General features: G+C 36.1%; 1 protein-coding gene across 1 annotated transcript; it reads left to right on the top strand.

Moving 5' to 3' along the window:
* The first annotated feature begins 2,383 nt into the window (after positions 1-2,383).
* LOC122844221 (ubiquitin-conjugating enzyme E2 Q2-like) lies at positions 2,384-16,461 on the top strand. The gene is made up of 13 exons (XM_044139475.1): positions 2,384-3,083; positions 3,486-3,590; positions 6,570-6,695; positions 8,339-8,392; positions 8,686-8,826; positions 9,115-9,199; positions 10,634-10,694; positions 10,787-10,877; positions 10,973-11,031; positions 11,162-11,210; positions 11,362-11,457; positions 12,382-12,448; positions 13,512-16,461. The coding sequence occupies exons 1-13, from the start codon at positions 2,925-2,927 to the stop codon at positions 13,541-13,543; spliced, it is 1,125 nt and encodes a 374-aa protein (XP_043995410.1). The 5' UTR covers positions 2,384-2,924; the 3' UTR covers positions 13,544-16,461.
* The last annotated feature ends 3,060 nt before the right edge of the window (positions 16,462-19,521 follow it).

Genomic DNA, 19,521 nt, shown 5'->3' with positions numbered 1-19,521 from the left:
AGTGGGTTGTGAGAGTTTATCGCATCCAGATGAAATTTTCTACACTGTGACTTTATCGGTCAGCATCAGCGGTAATAAATGCTGAAATATACAAGCATCAGCTGTCTTTTCAGAGAAAAAAAAGACTTTAGGCCAAAGAAAAATCCTGTTCTTAGTTTATTGCTGGTCAGCCTTGCTTACATCACATCTTGTTCTGCAGCTCCAGGACCACATACTTTATTGACTTTGGAAAAGTGGGCTAAAAACTTCCAATTATTTTTAATTTAACCCTCTAAAACCTATTAATAAATGTGTTAGTTTTGAAGGGGTATCTTTAAACATTTTTTTGTCAAAGAAAGAAAAATGCCTGCCTCAGTATATATAGATTATCTAGACACAGTTGTCTAATCTCCTTAACCATAAAATGTTTACCAGTAGTTGGATACGTATACATTTAACCTGAGTGTTGACAGACGCCTAGAATAACAACTGAAGAAATGTTATTTCTTTTGGCAACCTTTTTTTTTTACAGACATTGAGTCAACACTGCACCCTACAGGGCATCAAGTAGTACTGCTGAAATATTAAGGCTTTTCAGTAAAAGACTGAAGTAAACCTTTTAGAAGGTATCATGCCTCTTTGTAAAGTAATCCCTCTGAGCTATCCACAATGTCGTATCAACATACTGCCTTGTCATTGTTCCATAAATCCTCCAAAATGCTTAACTGAAGGAAAAGGACCATTCTGTTAAGTTTGTTAAATCAGTTAAGTCTTATCTGAAGTCAGTTTGTGGCGATAACATGTCCCAGCGGAAACACAGATATTCTTGCTCTCAGTGAATTCCCCAGGCGTTTCTTGGGTATAATGAAGCATTCCCAGGTCAGAAGGGATACCATGCCCCTCTGGATAGTTCTGACTCATCCTGTTAGGTGTCCCTGAAATTAGAGATCTGATACATCCTAAATATTTAAACTACCTGAACTAACACTAACACTAACACTAACTCCTTGTTAGTGACACCAATACCAAGCCATTTTTAAGATTTAATTGAAGATGACCCAGTTAACACATCACATTGCTCATACAGAAGGAAGATTTTAGTGCACTGGTCAGATATGTTTGCACATTGGGTGAGAGGTGGGATACACACTTAGTAGAAGATTGGAGAGATCAATTAATATACATAATATTGTATTGTATATTATAATATATACTGCAGAAAAAAAGGGAATACCCAGGGAGAACCCACGTGGACACAAGAGAATATTATGCGAATTCCATGTTGCAAGACCTTGACCGAGAATTTGCCAAGAGCATATTCATGTAAAGTTGAGTGGGAGGAAGAAATGTGACCAAAAAAGGTGCAAAGCAACAGGGACAACATTAACCTTGGAAAAATTATGAACCATAGCTGATTCAAAAGTTCAAAAGTATTTTTCAGATTTAAGTAAATGATGCATGTTGTTTAGGAATCTAGGTCCCAGAGTCCCAGGAGGACGAGCAGAAAGGCACGGAATCCAGGGTGCTTGATGTTCAGTATGAAGTTTGCACAGTTAGTGATGATTTGGGGAAGTATGGCAGTTGCTAGTGTTTTTTGTGATTTCATTAGATATAATATGTCCAAGCAGGCCTTAGCACTTGCCCACCACAGAATCTGAATCGTTCTGATTCACAATATTCCAGCATGAAGGCCTCTTTGACTTCCTTTTTGACCTCTTTCTTTTCCATCTCCATCCTTGCAAAGACATTGTTGTTCTTTTTATTGTGATAATGGAAAGAAAAACTATTAAACTATTAACATAGTCATTCTATACAATTTTTATGTTAAAGATTGGTCTTAATTTTTGCAAAACTGACTTGGATACTTACTTATTTTTCACCAAGCCCACATTTCTGTATTAAAAATGTCTTTATATATTGGTCTGGTGTATTATTCTAATCTTAAATGTTGCATTTTTATAAGCTGTAAATTGAAAATCGTCATAATTAAACTCTTGAAAACAGTCAGCATGTAACTAATCCATGTGATTCGATTAAGGGACTGAGTAACTGAAATAATTTAATCTTATTTACTGGTTGTCTGTGTAAATCACTTTTGTGTATGATTTTATATATAAATATGAGTTTAACTTTTTAAAAATAAAAGTTACAAAATAAACGTTTGAATATGTCCTAGGTTGCTGAGATGGATCTTTGCATTTACTGTAAATTTGATACTTAGTAATATTTTGAAAACAATATCATAAGGTGGAACAAAATAACGAGCAATAAAAACATTAATCTCCGTAGAAGGTAAATCCACATCACTTTACATTTTTAAAATGTTAAGCCACATGATACTCTGCCTTGAACTTTGTTTTTTTTAACACTTTAATAAATTGTGAACGTGTAGAATTGTGGGATTCTGCAGGAACGGGGAGATTGCCAAACGCCATCTTTAAACCCCACTAGAGGCCAGCTACAGTTGCACGGGGATAAAAAACACTGTTCTTATAGCAGGATATTGACTCAGATTGTGGAGATAGTCTCGTTATTTCCTGGTCCAGTGAATTTTAAAGAGCTGCCCGATAGGATTGTAAGAAGACGGTGACGGGACAGCGCAGGAGCCTTAAAATGTTGTTAACGTAGCCAGAGAACAACAATAGACGGAAAGACAACAACAACGCTAGCAGTTTGCTAAGCACTGCGCTGTTTTCAAACGCCTAACTAGGGGCTAGCTAGTGCTAGCTAATTCATTAGCAAATTTGTCTGACTACGCTATAATTTATTCGGACGGAGGCTGTAGCTGGTTGTGGATATCCTGAAGCACCTACTGGTTGAGTCAGCTATTATCTGGCTCATTTACGACCTCTTTCTGCCTAAGTTTTTATTGTAGCGCCAGCTAGCTAAACGCTAAGTCCTGACTTCTCGCCCTCCCCAGCGGCCCAGCCGGAGATGTGTGGAAGATGTCGGTGTCGGGGCTGAAGGCCGAGCTGAAGTTTTTGGAGTCCATTTTTGATCCAAACCACGAACGATTCAGGATAATTGATTGGAAGCCCGACGAACTGAGCTGCCAGTTTAATGTGACTGGAGAAAAGTTGCTAATTATCCACTGTAACATTACGGTAAGTAGTAAAGAACTCGTGTGTTGGAGTTTAGCTTGTAATGCACTTCCCTTGTTGGTAGTTAGCGATCAAACGTCATGTTGTTAACCTCCTAAACCAAGTAGAGAGCTTCATTTAGAATCACAAAATCTCATTGTATATGGGACTGGTGTTTTTCGTTATACACCTTCGTGAACGTAAGCTAAAGGGTCTGTGTAAATTATCAAATTAGGCGTTCAGCGTTTTTGAAGCAATCCTAGCATCCGGCTAACGATGCGTTCAACATTCGAGTGTCGTCTCTGCTAAACATTAATACTGTTCTTTATATTTTATTTGTATGTCTAATGCTGCTAAAAATGATGTTTATAAAATGTATTTATGTGGGTGTCTTAAATATGTAGTGTCACTTCTTTTTTTTTTCAGGAATCATATCCATCTACGCCACCAATATGGTTTGTGGACTCTGACGACCCGAGCTTGGCACAGGTTTTAGAGAGGCTGGAAGATGTGAGAAAAGGAAGCACCCTGGTAGGTTAAATTTACTTGTCTATTTCAACATGTTTTTCCGTAACGCTTAAGAGAAGTCATGATGCGACTGCTGCTTATCACGAAGAGGGGTGACCAAAGAGCTGCCATCCCAAATTTTGACAGTCTAGTGTTATCAAGCAGAATGTTGATGAATCTCACTGAGTACATCGTAATGGTTGTCTTTTAAATCACTGTGACTTAAGTAAATAGGTAGAGTCACAAATGATCAATCTTTTCAATGTTTTCATGGTATTCCTGAAGAATGTGGGCTATATGACTACACTTTGCACTTTGACTTATCTGAACTGCTGCACGGAGCAAGTATTGACAATACTGCATTTCAATAGAAGAAATACCAGACCAACTGTCTGTTGGGTGTCATTATGGCAATGTTGTGAAAAAATGTTGATACAGATGCTGATATTTTTTATTCATCATTTTGAATATTTGAAGCTTTGGTGACTGTGCCGCAGACATTGGTCTGTGAAATTGAGTAGTCTACCACATGTGTCTTCATACCATTGGATTTCTTCACATACATGTTGACAAATAATAATTTAAAGTCATATTCTGCTCATAACCTACTGTAAGGAAATTTTATGTAACTCTGTTAAAGCAGAATCCAGTATCTCATAGGTGTGCTGTTTGGACTGTAATACATCTTCTGCCATAAGATATTAGGGGTCAGTTAGAAATTAGACCTACAATGTAAATGGTGTGTAACATGTAATTGTCAAATTTGACGTTTTTTGGAATATTGGAATTTTTATATCACCATTATTTATCAAAATACCGAACAAAAACAAAAATGAAGTGTTTTACCATGTTAATTGCATTAGTTTTGTAGGAGAGTGAAATAACCAGGAGCCATTAATACACATGTCATTCTCCTTTACAAATCTCAGTCACTGTGATATTGCGTTGAAATGCACAAGCTTGATTTCCTCTTATATTTTTAACATTGAACTGTTGGAGACATTTCCCTATTTCATCTTTACATACAATATGCGTACTTCAACTAAATAGATGTGACTGTGTAAGCAAAAATAAAGAACTGCAATTTCACCTGATGTGACTCACCCATCCACCTTTCAATAAGAGAAAATAATCTGTTATTTAAAGGTCTCAGTTTCACAGTGGCAAACAAAACAAAAGCATTAAGATTGAAGGAAAAAATGACAAACACAATCAGCTCTGTAAGTTCAAAGCAAAAGATTGCTGTGAAAGAAAAGTAAAAATAGTTGCATTACAAACGGGAGGTATAAAAATACATCCGTTGCAGTAAACGCCACTTGGAACATGATTCTCCTCACTTTCAGGAGAGCAGTCCAATAAAAGCTGAATCTGAAAAACGTTTTGTTTTGATCAGGTTACAATAGGTAGGCCTTCTTACAGCACACCACCAGTCATCTACTTTAGGCATGAGTGAATTTATTAAGACTACAAAAAGAGAGAGAAATCTGTATGATTTCTTCCTCTGCCAAATTTCTGTGTAGGGCTATGTGATTTGTTATCATTTATCTAAATGTTCTGTAAATATGTTTTTCCATTGTTGTCAGTTTTGAGCTACTGTAGATGTATGTCAGATAAAGAGGAAGTCTGTTTTTTGAGAGTTGATAAGATCTGCTTTCTTTCTGTGTACACAGATGTCTTAGTGGTGCTATTTTTTTGAGTGCACCAATTTGCAAAGACATGGTAGCTGGCTAACCATTAAGAGTTAACACTTAACATGCTATCTAACTACACAGTTTCAGTGTCACTTTACTGGCCATGGTAAATGGGAGTTTTTGTGAACAACTTAATGGAATTGTCATTTTTAATTGAAACATTTTAATTTAGACCTGTATAGTGAAAGTAATTTCAATATGACACTACTGAGCAGGAGCATTTGATCTTTTTGTACATCTGTATTTAACTCGCACACCATTGTGATATTTCATCAGTGTTTTTCTAAAGTAACTTAAGAAATATTTTTTTTAATGAAATAATTTTCCACTAGTCCCATGGTTGCTGTCATAGCAACCAATGTAATACATCAAATCAATGTAATACATCATTGATTTGTAATGATGTATTGAAATACATCATTACAAATCAATGATGTATCTTTCACTGTGAAGCACTTGATGACTGGTGTTGCAAAGTGCTTTTATTTACTTTATAAATAAAAGTTTCTTACTTCTATTCATGAAAGCACATGCAAGGACACAGCAACCTCTCAAGAGATTGGTAAGAGCAGTTATTATGAATTTTTAGGTCATTCCGGGAAGTCATTTTTGCATAATCTACAGCACCGAGTCATTTCTTAACATCAGTGTGATACAGGAACAAAATGCCGAGGTCCAGTGTGGATGTTCTGTTTGCTCCTCTACAGATTTGATTATTTCTGACTTTTTTTTTGGTTGGTACGTACGTCCCAACTATACATCAGTTTATGCCAGATGGCAGGATGTTTTTCCATCCACTTGGACAGCAGAAAGTTTAAAGTGATTTTCAATACTCTATACATAGCCAACAGTCAGTTTGGATAGCATTAAAGTCTTTTGAGTGTAGATTTCTGATGACCTCACCTGGATGAGGGAAAGCATCAGCATTGTGCCCTTTCTAAATAAACTGAATCAAACATCAAAACGCTCATCACATGCTGCATCTCATTGTGCTACTCCAGCTGCTACTTGGCAGATGAGAGGGCATGGAAGAGGACATTGAGGGAAACTAAAAGGTTATTGGAGTGTTGCTGCACCCTGTTCAGGATGTTTCAGTGCCATTGTAGGAACAGCGAACACTGTCCAAAACTCCACACCCTCTCAATAAACTTTTTCAGTTACTGGTTACTGATAACAGGGAAAAGGTACTGCAGCATCAACAGTAGAAGGACCAGAAAGCTGAACAAGCTGTTAACATGCTGTTAGGATGTGTATGTTCTATCATAAACAAACTTAATCAATGTCTCTTCCTCATTGTGGTTTTTTCCTCTAGCTTTTGCAACAGTTAAAAAAGCTGATTTGTGACCTTTGTCGGTTGTACAACCTTCCTCAACATCCGGATGTGGAGATGCTAGATCAGCCTCTGCCTGCAGGACCTGTGGGACAACAAGACCGAAAGGTAAAGAGGACCAGTTCTTACTGGAACAATATGGCGATTATTGGTGGTAAATCTTTCTTGCTTAGCTTCCTAAGTTCCTGTTTCAGAGTAGAGTTTAGATTTTTATAAACTATAAAGCAATATTTATAAACTGTCTTTTTGTTGTCTATTAACCACTGTGTCTCATAGTAACCACTTTAGACACCATCAGTCATTGAGAGTAAAGTATAAATATTTCAACCATAAAAAAAAAAAAAACAGATGTTAAATGTAGCTGTACTTTGCACTCATAATTGCACAGGAGTGTCCCTTTAAGATGTTTCAGGTAATGCTAAGTAAGGGCATTTTTAGCCGTGGTTTCAGAATGGGCTGATTTGTCTAAGTTGCTTACCTCTTAGATTTATCAAGCTTACCAACTTTGTGGCCAAGAGAGTCTGCTCGTTCTTGACAGAAATATCAAAATATTGTAAGACTTAGAAGTTGAAGCAGTTTGACCTGGTTTATATAGCATCAATGCGGCACACAAACCAAGACCCAACCAACCCAATCCAGAACAGTTTACTGCCAGATCTGTATGGTCAACAAATCACCTAAACACATTTAATAAAATATCTTCTCAAAAAGCAACACATGCCCAGATCCCAACAACAGATAAGACAAATTCATTGACATTTTTCTGTTTGGAAAGAGTTAAAAAGTCGGTCTCCAGTAAACCACAGTGAGAGACTTTATCCACAAATTAAGAAAACATGGAATAGTGGTGAACATTACCAGTAGTGTCTCGCCTTCCAAATCTTCTCAAAGAGAACATTGATGACTCATCCCAGAGGTCATAAAACAGCCCAAAACTACATTTAAAGCAAAGCAGGACTTTGTCAAAATCACTGTGTCAGTGGAATTAATGGGTTTTACATCTGCCTTACAATCAGCAGAAGAGTTCAGAAAAATGTCACTTTGGAAGTTAAACATAGTGACAATTTCAAGTTTGTGAACTTAAGCTCAAATACACTTGGATTGTGTAGCATGATAATATTCTAAAACACATCAGCAAGCTCACTTTTGAGTGGCTAAAAAAAATAATAAATGAAGGCCTTAGAATGGCCTACTCAAAGTCTGGATTTGAATCTGATCTAGATGATTAGACCTTAAATGGGCTGTTTAAGTGAAAATGGGACTGAATTGGTGCAGTTGTGTAAAAAGTAGTGAGCCAAAATGACTCCACAGTAAAGATTTCCTTTCCCAGGATTAGTTATTTTACTTATTAAATGAAATGAATAAAATCATCTACAAATGCATAAATACCCAGACACATCCTTGTACTTCAAGTCTTAAATATGTCAACATCTAATAAAACTCACTTGTGCTTGGAACAAGATGGCAAAACCACACAGAATAAAATCACTTGAGAAAATACATTTGACCTAAATGCTCCCTTATGTTTTCTTTAAAAGATGTGTGTTTATGTAGGAAAGAGCTAATAAAATTATTTAAAGTTTTATTGGGGGTGGGGAAAAATCAGATACTTTTGCCTTTTTGCTCTTGTCAATGCTGCTCTGTTTGTGTGTTCCTGAGGGGATTCTCTGTAAAATACATTAGACGGACTCGTCAGTTGTCTCGCAGACTAATGCGGTTTCAGTGAAACAAACTCTTGTTTGTGTGTGTAGCATGGGACGGAGGAGGTCACATCTGAAGAGGAAGAGGAGGAAGAGATGGGGGAAGTAAGTTATTAACTTTGGTCTAAACATGCTGTCTGGTCTTTTTGCTGAGTTCATCACTGAAAATGATTAATTTTGATCTATTAGAAGTTGTACTAATGCTGTTTGTTTTCTCTGTTCTTCCTACACATACACTACTGTAATGATCTGTAATAAAATGTCTTAATTTGTCTATACTCAAACATTGTTGTAAACAACCAAGTTTTATTTAATAAGGTGGCATGCTTTCAGCCTTGGATCATAAATCTTTGTTTTATATGTATGTGGTTTAAAATGTCTAAAATATAATTTATCAGGACATTGAGGACCTGGATCACTATGAAATGAAAGAGGAGGAGCCTGTTGATGGGAAGAAATCCGAGGACGATGGCATTGAGAAAGAAAATCTGGCAATCCTTGAGAAGATCCGAAAGAACCAGAGACAAGACCACCTAAATGTGAGTTTTAAAAAAAATATATAAAAACTTATAAAAGGTGTTGTATTTCCTTTAGAATGGGATAAATTTTCAAATAAGCCCTTTAAGCCATTAAAATATGTCAAAATAAAACACAACCTCATAGCCACAAAATCAAAATGATCTTGTTTTGCTTATTTGGCTTCATTGAATAAATGTTTTGTAATTTTATGAAACATTCTCTTGAATAATTTATTTATGTCAGCTGATGTTGGGACACAAATTCCAGAAGTAAATTGCAGTTTGTCTGTATTGTGTTCAATTTTGCAGGGAGCTGTGTCTGGTTCAGTACAAGCCTCTGACCGCCTGATGAAGGAACTTCGAGAAATATATCGGTCTCAGAGTTATAAGACTGGTATGTACATAAAACCAAGCTTTTGTTTTGTTCAACATAAAAGGAAATGCACAGAAATCACACAGACGATGATATCTTCTCTTTTGCTGAGGGGGTTGAGTTCATGGCCAAATGAGGAATGTTGCAATGACTTTCTTTTTTTTTCTTTTATAACTCTGTTAACTCCATCTGAACTTCCTTAAGTGGTAGAAAAGTATTACCTTTGAAAAGTTTTGAGATTATTTTTGATATGTTAATATAGACGCAAACTTAGGGTTTGCCTTGCTTTTCTATTAATAGCCATACATCGTCATTTCCACTTTTCATTTTTAACTCTTTTCAGGTTTGTTTCCATCATAATAATAATGATTTAGACCAAAAAAAGTGATCTCAAGACAACCAAAAGTTTCCAAAGAGAGATGGTTTTACATTTCAAATGTCAAACTTGGACATTCAGGCAAAAATATTCACTAAGACTTGCATTTTGTGAGTAATCAGATAGACATCATATCTCTTCCTATTCATTGCTATTCAGTGTCAGTGTGTTCCTTCAACCACTCAACAGATTAGCCTGCTTTAAATTGGAGAGCCATAAAGTTATTGTGCAAATGTGACTTTCCTCCAATTACTAATTTTACTCAAGAGGATGATGTAAGCAGTAAAGCTTCTTTATAGATTCTTTCAAGTACACAATTTGTCACATCCCCAAGTAAGTTTTTGTCAGATAGTTGCTGTACAAACACATTTTATTTGGCCCTAAAAATTCACCTAATGCTATCCACCTGTTGGATGAAAGAGGAATTAACATACTGTAACACTTGAACACTCTCCTTCACTTGGTTTGGACATGTTGAAAAGAAAAGTCGAGGTTGCTGAGGCGGTTTAACAAAGCGAGAGTGGTTGTTGATATAACTCCATCTGCGGCCATCAGCACATAATTACCACATGAACAGACATGGGAGAGACAAACCACCGTAAAAGTCTTTTTTTTTTTTTCAATGATAAAATTTGTGCTCACAAACAAACAGCTGTGCTGCATCTGTGATCTGTCTGCTGACTCCCTGGCCAAGAAGTCTCACATTCTCCACCTGGATCATATTTGTAGCAAAATTGCTCACTCCATCTTTTTTTTTCTTTGTTGCTAATATGAAGGTCACATCCATTTGACATCTTGCATTAAAAATGTATTTCTATACATAAAATGGCTTGTGTCCTTTATACAACAATAGGCATTGGATACTGCAGACCCAGGTGACATTTCTTATAGTACTTCAATTTGTTTTTTAAGACATGCTTTTCTGTTGTCAAAAAGTGCTTTTGAAAATATCTTTTTGTCATTTTAGTGGAAAAAAAGAGGTTTTAAAAATGTCAAACTATATTTTGCAATGGGGCATGATTAAGTACTTGATTATAATTTTGGATTGACTGCTTATTAATAATTTTTTCTATTTGCAGGGATTTATTCAGTTGAGCTTGTCAATGACAGCCTGTACGAATGGCACGTTAAACTGAGAACGTAAGTAGCTAATGGTATTTTATCGGGTTTTTTTTTTTTTTTGCTTGATTCAATATTTACATTGTCTAATTGTTGTATTTAATGTCTAATAGGGTGGATCCAGATAGCCCTTTACACAGTGATTTGCAAGTCTTAAAGGAGAAGGAAGGAATGGACTACATTTTATTAAATTTCTCATATAAAGTGAGTCAGACATATTTTAAATAAAGGGCAATGTTTAAAATTTTAGAGTCTTGGCAGTCCGTTGATGCAATTATTTTTCCTGGTCTCCTTTACAGGATAATTTCCCCTTTGATCCACCTTTTGTCCGAGTAGTTTCCCCTGTGCTTTCCGGAGGGTAAGTACTGTACTGTTGTTTGTTGAACTCTTTCTAATTTCTTCCACTGCTTTTTTATAACCATCTTTGGCGCATCACTAGTTGATTACATTGTTCATTAGTTTATAAGTAATACATCTGCCTCCCTCAGTTACGTCCTTGGAGGAGGTGCCCTTTGCATGGAACTTCTCACCAAGCAGGTATGCTTAAAAATATGCTAAGTATATTTTATTTAAGCCATGGATGTTACCTGTTATTGTCTTGGATTTATTTATTTTTTTCACATAATGTTCAATGTACATCTGTTCACTTTTCTAACTGGATCTAATTGTCCCTGTCTCCTTATTGCAGGGTTGGAGCAGTGCCTATTCCATTGAGTCTGTCATCATGCAGATCAATGCCACTTTAGTCAAAGGAAAAGCCAGAGTGCAGTTTGGAGCCAACAAAGTGAGTGATGATGGTTTAATGTCAAAGTTAGGATTCTATTGGGCTTACAGACAACACTTCTCTTTTCATTCTGACCATTAAAACATTTTTGGTCATATATTTTCCTAAGCACAATTAAAAACTGCAGTTCAGCAAGTATGAAGAGGAAGTGAAGACCAATTATATAACCTAAATGACTTTGACAGTCATATTTATAAAATTTGAGTCAGTGAAATGTCTTGTCTGTTTATTTAAGATCAAAGTGAAAACACAATTCAACATCATCAGCTGAGAGGAGAAAATAACAGATTTGTGTCACATCTAGGGTGCAAAAAAATCTTTAACCAGATGGATAAAAAATATTTCATAAATAAATGTCAGTTTTTTTTCCAATTTTTAATTTTATTATCTGAACTAAAGCTTTAAACAAGAGCCTCTCCTCTATGTTTCAAATTACATGTAGTTAAATTTATGTTTGCCCATTTATTTATCACTTTTGCACTCAACCTTGTTGAATGTGCAAAAACATTCCTGCTTATCTGAGATTTCTTTGGCATTCTGCTCTTTATATGGAAACGTTGGGAGTGTAGTGAGTCGATAATAGCTGGTTATCTGTTCAACAAGCCAGTCGAGTAAGATAAAGACTGTTATTGGAGGAGTAATCTATTTTTTACTATTCATTTAGATCTCAAATTTAATTTATGATTGTCTTTAAAAGTTCTACAGCCTGAGAAAAACACTCTTAAATCATTATTTTTATAAACGTATTTCCTCCAAATATAAATATTGGTCCAAAAATGTTCCATTTCCAGATCTTTGCAGGTTTGTTTTTTTTTTTTTTTTTTTTGAGAATCCATAAGACTAATCTTTTGTTTTGCCTTGTCATTATGATACAGTCTGGCTGTTTACATCTAACTCTATCTTTATTTCCATCTCTTTCTACAGAACCAGTACAATCTTGCCAGAGCACAGCAGTCCTACAAATCCCTGGTTCAGATTCATGAAAAGAATGGTGAGTTTTTCAATTCCAAGTTTTTTGTTTTTAAAAAAAAACTGTGTGCTAAAATCAAACCTTAGATATTACTTATATACTTTTATATAGACATTGATAATAGGTTTATAGTATAGTTTACAGTTTAAACTGTAAATATGTGCATGTGAATGATGCACATTTTTAAAGCCAGATATAAATGACATGTTATTGTTTAGGTATTAAATTTCTGGCTGCATTCATACAACCTATCAGGAATATTTGGATGCTGTAAAGTGTTTAAACTAGGAATATAGTGTGTAGTGTAAATAAGTGGTAACTTGATAGAAATGCTGCATCAGGCATTTTCCATTTCATTGTGTTGTTTTCAGGAGCCCCAAACAACAAGCAGCTGTTATAGCAGCTGGTCTAATAGTTAAAGGAATTTATTGCATAGTTCATAAATTACTTTGTTAAAAAGTCTAAGCATCCAATTAGGCAAGGATGTGGCAAGGAATTATTATTTTTTTGTTTTTTTATTGGATTGCTGGTTGACAGTTTAAAATTACTGACTTCACTTTTCTTATCTTCAAAACAAGGTTCATATATGTCTGATTTTTCATTGTCGTTCACAATCACACTCTTGAATATCACATAAAATCCAAAACAATGTTGAATTATTTTTGTTTAAAAATTGTGGAAATGTTTCAAAATGTACAGAGCATTTTCTCCTTCTGCCATTTCATAAATCATTTATCTTACCCAGATATTTTTAATTTTTATTTTAAATCTTCATTTTTGTCTTTTTATTGAGAAAGGTGAGAATTAATTAAATATTAAAAACAGGAGCACCATGATAAAAACAAAATGCAGATGACTATGTTTGTTACATCCACCCTTGTACAGACCATGTTCATTTCTTAATGGTAAAAAAGTGGGTCAGCACACTTCCTGGGCTGTTTGAATTCTGTCTTTAATCATTTCACTTTTTAAACTTGTGTTTTATCTAAAGGCTGAAAATAATGCACTTTCGCAACAGTTTTTATTTAGCTTTTTTGTCTTTGTCCATTTAGTATTTAATTTTTAATTTTTTTTTTACTTGTAGGCTGGTACACACCCCCGAAGGAGGATGGCTAATAGAGACTGTTGCCTTTCCTGCACCGGGACCACATGTCTTAGATTATTTTCTTTTCTTTGCGACCAATATTGGTTTTACCCTTCAAATAATGATCTTCTCTCTCAATGACAGTTTGAAATCCAAACCAAATTCCTCATTTATTGTCTAGCCCAGAACAGGCACATAGATACAGATCTGTTCACCTCCACCCACAGCTGGACGCCGCTGCTACTGGCATTGACGTCCTCTCTCCAGATGCTCATCTCTAACTGTTTGTCTACTGTTAAATTTTTTTCTTTCATTGCCCACGATTCGGTGGACTAAATATCATGTGAACTTTCCCTCGGTTTTGGCATTGAGCACGTCAAGGCTTGTCTCTGGCTTTGAACTCAAAAGGTGTGGCATGGCTTTATCCTCCACTAGTGGCAGTCTGATGCTCCACTTGCCATTCTCTATCTCTCTGGCCTTAAACTGGATGTTAGACTGGCATGTGCCATTTCCTAATATGATGCAGTGTTGGCTAGGAAGGACATCAAGAATGCTGGTGATAGGAAACCCCCCCTTGCCTTTGACTTCCAAGGATGACCTCCCCAATATTGTGTTGTTCTTTTTAATCCCAAGAACCCTCTTCCCCTTTTGGAGGAAAAAAACGAAGCTTCTTCTTAGTCTAGTTTACGTTCAAAAGCTTAAAGCCCCAAGCAAGGGCAGGACAATACATGGACTTGTGCAGGTTTTGTTGGAGAAACCATTTATGAGGATCAGCATGCTGCTGGCTTTCAAATGTGGAGAAAACCACCAACATTATCGCAACCAGCAGCTGGACAACATTGGCGTGCAACTAGACGTGATTATGAGGCAAAGCAGAAGCTCGTTTGGATCAAATCACACTGTAATGTAATTGATTTTAACTCCACTGTAAACATGTAAATTTGTATTTCTGCTAAAGGATTTAATTGTTTATATTGTAATCTTGTGTAGGTCTTTGCCTGAGCAGAGACTGTATTACTGAATACTCTTGACTATAACTTGCAGGGCCATTGCAACCTCTTAAGACCAATTTAAAATAAAGTAACATTATAGATACTTCTGAAGTATCTGAAAGAATCGAAAGTGCACCAGGTCCTTATACAAGCCTAATGACTACTGCAATCCAGATCTTATTTTTTGGTAACCCTATCTTTCAGTGGAGCTCTAATACTACAATGGCTGTTACAATATTGTTGGACAGCTGTCGGTAGCATACCAGAGGTTTAGCCATTCATATCACTCCAACAGGCTGAACCTTTCTATGGCTATGCAGTGGGGACACATTCTGGAGTTTTAACTGAAGCCAATTCTTAAATCTGGTTCACTTCCTAACTACTTCTCCTATTTAACGTCTGAGGTAAAAAGTTACCTTTACCCTCTGACTTTTCTCTGACCTCAGTGCTGCTTTAAAATGCAGCCGGAGCTCCAGATTCACAGCAATACTCTTCTCCATTATAACATTTTTGCTTCACGCCAGGAAAGATCACCCTGGGGTTTGTTCTGTTTCCAGAATATCTGTTCCAGTTTTAATAAATATTTGTTGAGCTTTGCCACAGGAAAAACTTGAGCTCGTCCCATTACCACTTCCCTGGTTTACTATTCATGACCACTCTCAGCGCGGCTGCACACCCTCAGCGTGTTGAGGCTTTGATGTAATATTAACTGGAGCATTCCAGTTAATGCAGTGACATGTTTTTTTGTAGGTGTTCTGTTGTGTTGTTACTTGCAATTTTTTTTAAGTATATCATCCTGATAACCGGCTTAGAAAGCTTAGTTTTGCCATTTCTCGGAGTGAACTCTCATTTATGAATGGATTTTTGGCTTTCCAGAGTGACAACTAACTTCACATTGGTTTAAAGTTCGTTCATGTCCAACTCATCTTAAATTAGTTTTCCTGCAAGATATCTTTTTATATGAAACAAACTACCACATCATAGGCATGATTGTTAGCTGTTGTAATGTGTTTGTATTGTATTATTCATCCCATTCTGCTTACATTCTGCTTACATTGTTTAGCCCTCCCTTGCATTTTCTGGACAAGCAAACTCAGGAATACATACTGCACACTCAACTTTGCAAACGATTGGTTCAGGCCATCATTTATGGCAAGATTGAATGTCTTGGTCCATTTTTGTTTCCCCCCCCCCCGTTATTAAAACTACACCCGTGTTGACAACGTAGTGTGTTTTGCCGATGCATTCCACGCATTGTGATTGAGGCTAGAGATTTCTAATGAGGTGATCAGATGTGTGAGGCAGAGATTGCTCCAACCCTGGGCTTGTTGAAGGGTTCAGAGCACATGTACCCTTTCTCTTTGATATTGCTGTTTTTTGCATGTCAGTATAGTAGTGGGTATAATTTCTTCCCCTGCTTCTCCTTGTCTTGGGAAACGTGGTGGCTGCTTGCGGTAATTAATAAAAGACTGGGAATATAATTTGTTGTGGTTTCCGCCACTGCATCGGTTCACAGCCCCTATCGGAGACACCTTGGGCTGGTTGGCTCACCCTTCTGGTCTACCTTTAAAAATGCCAGGTTGATTCCCATGAATAACAGCAGCTAAGATTCATGTGCCAGACATCATACATGAAGCTGATTTCTTTTGGAACATTGATGTACTCGAGTGTGGTGCCCTGAACAACAGCTTCTCTCACACCAACCCATTTCTGACTAACAAGGACTTCTCAGATTAGACGAGTGACGCATTGGTCTGAGACCTGAACAAGCCTGATATTGGTCTCTTTACCTTGCATCATTAACTGCGGTGGCCGGGTTATAAAGTTATGCACTGTAAGCATGCTTTGGTTTGGTTTCTTTTTTTCTTTTTTTTTTTCCTGTTGCAAGGGTGATTTTGACAATGTAAAATAATTTGTAAACTTGCATCAAGTTTATGAATAAAGACTTTTATGAAATATATCTGTTTTCACTTTTTGGGGAGAATTTTCACTGAAAAAAAACAAAAAAAGAGATCCCAAAAAGACATGAAAGTGCAGTGGAAATGTAAATGGTTTGATTTATGCTGATAGTGGGAAAAAAAGCATTGACTTGTATTTTGTCATATGAGCCAGAAAATGTATCTTAACAACCAAGAGTGGACTGCATTGCTCTAAGTTTCATATTGCATCTTTGTAGCTGAATATTTATCATTAAAAATTAAGCATCTGTAATGGGTATAAAATGTAAATATGTTATGTGTTATAAAGACAGCTCATTTTTATCCATCGTCTCGTACACAATTATATCCAGCAATCTCAGCTAATGAAAACCTAGACTATTATCTCTCTCCTTTGATGGTGTAGAGACTTCATTTCCAAATGAAATGCAGATTTTACTTCCATTGGATTTTTGGCCCAGCGAGAGAGTCTGGTCTTTATTTATTTATTTATTTTTTCTTCAAGCCCACTTTGACATCTGTTTATCAAGAGGGACATAAAACAAGGAATGTGGTTATCCTGCTGCATGTTTATAGTTTTCTACCACATGTTTTCTTTCCACTTTGATACAACTCACTGTGAAAATCATCTCAACAGTCATGATTATTTTTGACAATTCTATCAAAGATGTTATTTTTCTGGTTTTATGTAGTATTTGACCAATCTGAATTTAGTTTCAAGACAAAATCCAAATCAACGACAATAAAAGCATGACATTTTTATCACTGCATTTTTGACAAAACTTATTTTCACATTTACCGGTAATCAAATTACCAAAAAAAAAAGAAAAGCGCAGATGTTTTTTATTAGCTGCACCAGTAGATGTTGGGAAGTGTTTGCTACATTTCCTAGCAGAGAGATCTGTTTGCCAAATGATTCAGGTATCCAGTCATGCCCAGAGCAAACCACCACGGCTCCTGTGGTGGTCACACTACCACATTAGTCATGTGGTATGTTTCCTTCTTCAGTGTCACTTTTTGTTAAAGAGTCAATTTTTGATATTGAGAGAATCTGTGTGTAAAATATATATATATATATATATATATGATCCATACGTATTTAAGTTAACCACAATTAGTGTATCGTTCAACTTATTGCATGTCCTTACCAAAAACATCTAATTTAAAAATCATTGTATATGTCTATGTGCTCAAAAATTGTTGCAGTACATAAAGTAAGTTTTTAATTATAATTTCATTGAGAAAACACTAATTCTGCATGTTTTAATCCTGTATTTTAATAGAATATCTACAACAATTGTTTAATTTCCTTAGCTTTCAAAATATCTATCTTGTTTTCCAGCTTCAGACATGTTATTTTGTTGCAGTAGAGGCAACAAAGTGTCTCTTGGAGTCAAAAAATGTTGCTGACACTTTGTCTAGATCAATGCTTCTCAATTCCATTCCTCAGGGACCACTGAGGACCACAGAACATCACGTTTTAGTTCTTTCCCTTCTGCCACACATCTGATTTGAATAAGTCAGGCCTCTGCAGCACCTGATTGCATGCAGTCATTTGAATCAGGTGCTCTGGAACCGGGATACATCTAAAATATGCGGGGCAGTGATCCCTGGGGACTGGAATTGAGGACTGATCCAGTTGATGAACAGGTTTTGTTTTTAAAGTTTTGCTCCTTGTGTGTGCCATTTGTAGCCACCAGGTGGCAATGGTGCACTCCTGTAACTTCAGAGTGTTGCGCTTTTTTTCTTTTTTCTTTTTTTAAGTTAACATTTAAAAAGTCCAGCAGGTTTGAATCATCTGTCAGCTGCCATTTAAGCTTGATTATACGAAGGACTGCTGTTCTCTCCCACTCTAGCTCATTTCCCTCAAGGTTGAAAGAATGACTAATGAGGTCGAGTTTTTAAATAAGACACGAAATAAGATGTTATTGATGGGATACAGTCTGATACGGACCTGAGTAACTCGTACTCATCATTTCAGATGTCATTGGTTGTCAGAGTTTCATGGATGTCAAACTTTGTGATTCAATTTAATGAGTAGCGTTAGGCTTGAGTGTGTGTTCAGTCATGTTGCTGGAACTAGTAAGGCTTTTTGAGATTTAGACAATCTTAAATGCAAATTATGCTAAAGAAAGAGTTCAAACTGTCCGATTCACTGATGAAAACCTAAATTTGTCCTTCTGCCAGAAGCAGGTGCCTTGCAGAAAGTGAGATGCATTAAAAATAATCTCACCATCAGAGACTCTCGCTCTGCTTTCGGATAGTTACACCATCATATTCAGACACAAACTGCCTGTTTTAGAAGAGCTGTAATTATTTCAGACTTTTTGCTTCACTGATTACCTTGTTGCCAACCTTTCCAATGATTCTAAAGAATGTAAAATTGGTCAATATTCTGTGCTGCACACTGTATAGATTTGTTTATTTAGATTTTTAGTTATATTTTTAGCCATGTTTCAAATTATGCAGCATCTCAAAGACAGAAGGTGCATACTATGAGTCAAGCTTTTCTAAGTTCGGTACTAAAGAACATTTTGTAATACAGAAAAGCGATCTGCTGCAGTTTTCCAATGTAACGTCACACAGACATGTATTGATTATAAATGAGATGTTGATTTTCTGAAGCACTAACATGTTCTTGTAATGCTTTTGATGTCTTACAGCAGCATCAAGGTTTCTAGCCGTTTATAGCTTTTGGGTGCAGCTGCTACAGTAGTAAGATGGAGCACAGTAATAAAAAACACATTAAAGATGCCTGATGAGGCCTACCCATGATCATGAATTTGTTGTCATGGTAAAGAAGCGAGCAAAGGCTCCAACAAGGGAGCAGAAATATCAAGTAAAAGGGTAGGATGTTGTTGCATTTTATCAGAGATGATATCTGTGGTGAATGAAGACTGCATAAAATGACCAAAAAAAGTGTTACTCTTAATTTAAATCTTCAGCATTTGAATGGCTCTCTTTATCTGAGGTCTGTAAATGGCAACACCATTTGTGTTGAATACATTATGTTTCAGGTGCATTTCAATATATTACAATTTCATCAACAAAAATATTTCAGTAATTGAATCGAAGGATTGT

The sequence above is a fragment of the Gambusia affinis genome, linkage group LG02, assembly GCF_019740435.1.
Source record: "Gambusia affinis linkage group LG02, SWU_Gaff_1.0, whole genome shotgun sequence".
NCBI lineage: Eukaryota > Metazoa > Chordata > Actinopteri > Cyprinodontiformes > Poeciliidae > Gambusia > Gambusia affinis.
Note: the sequence above shows the minus strand (reverse complement) of the source record. Positions and strands in the feature narration are given on the sequence as shown.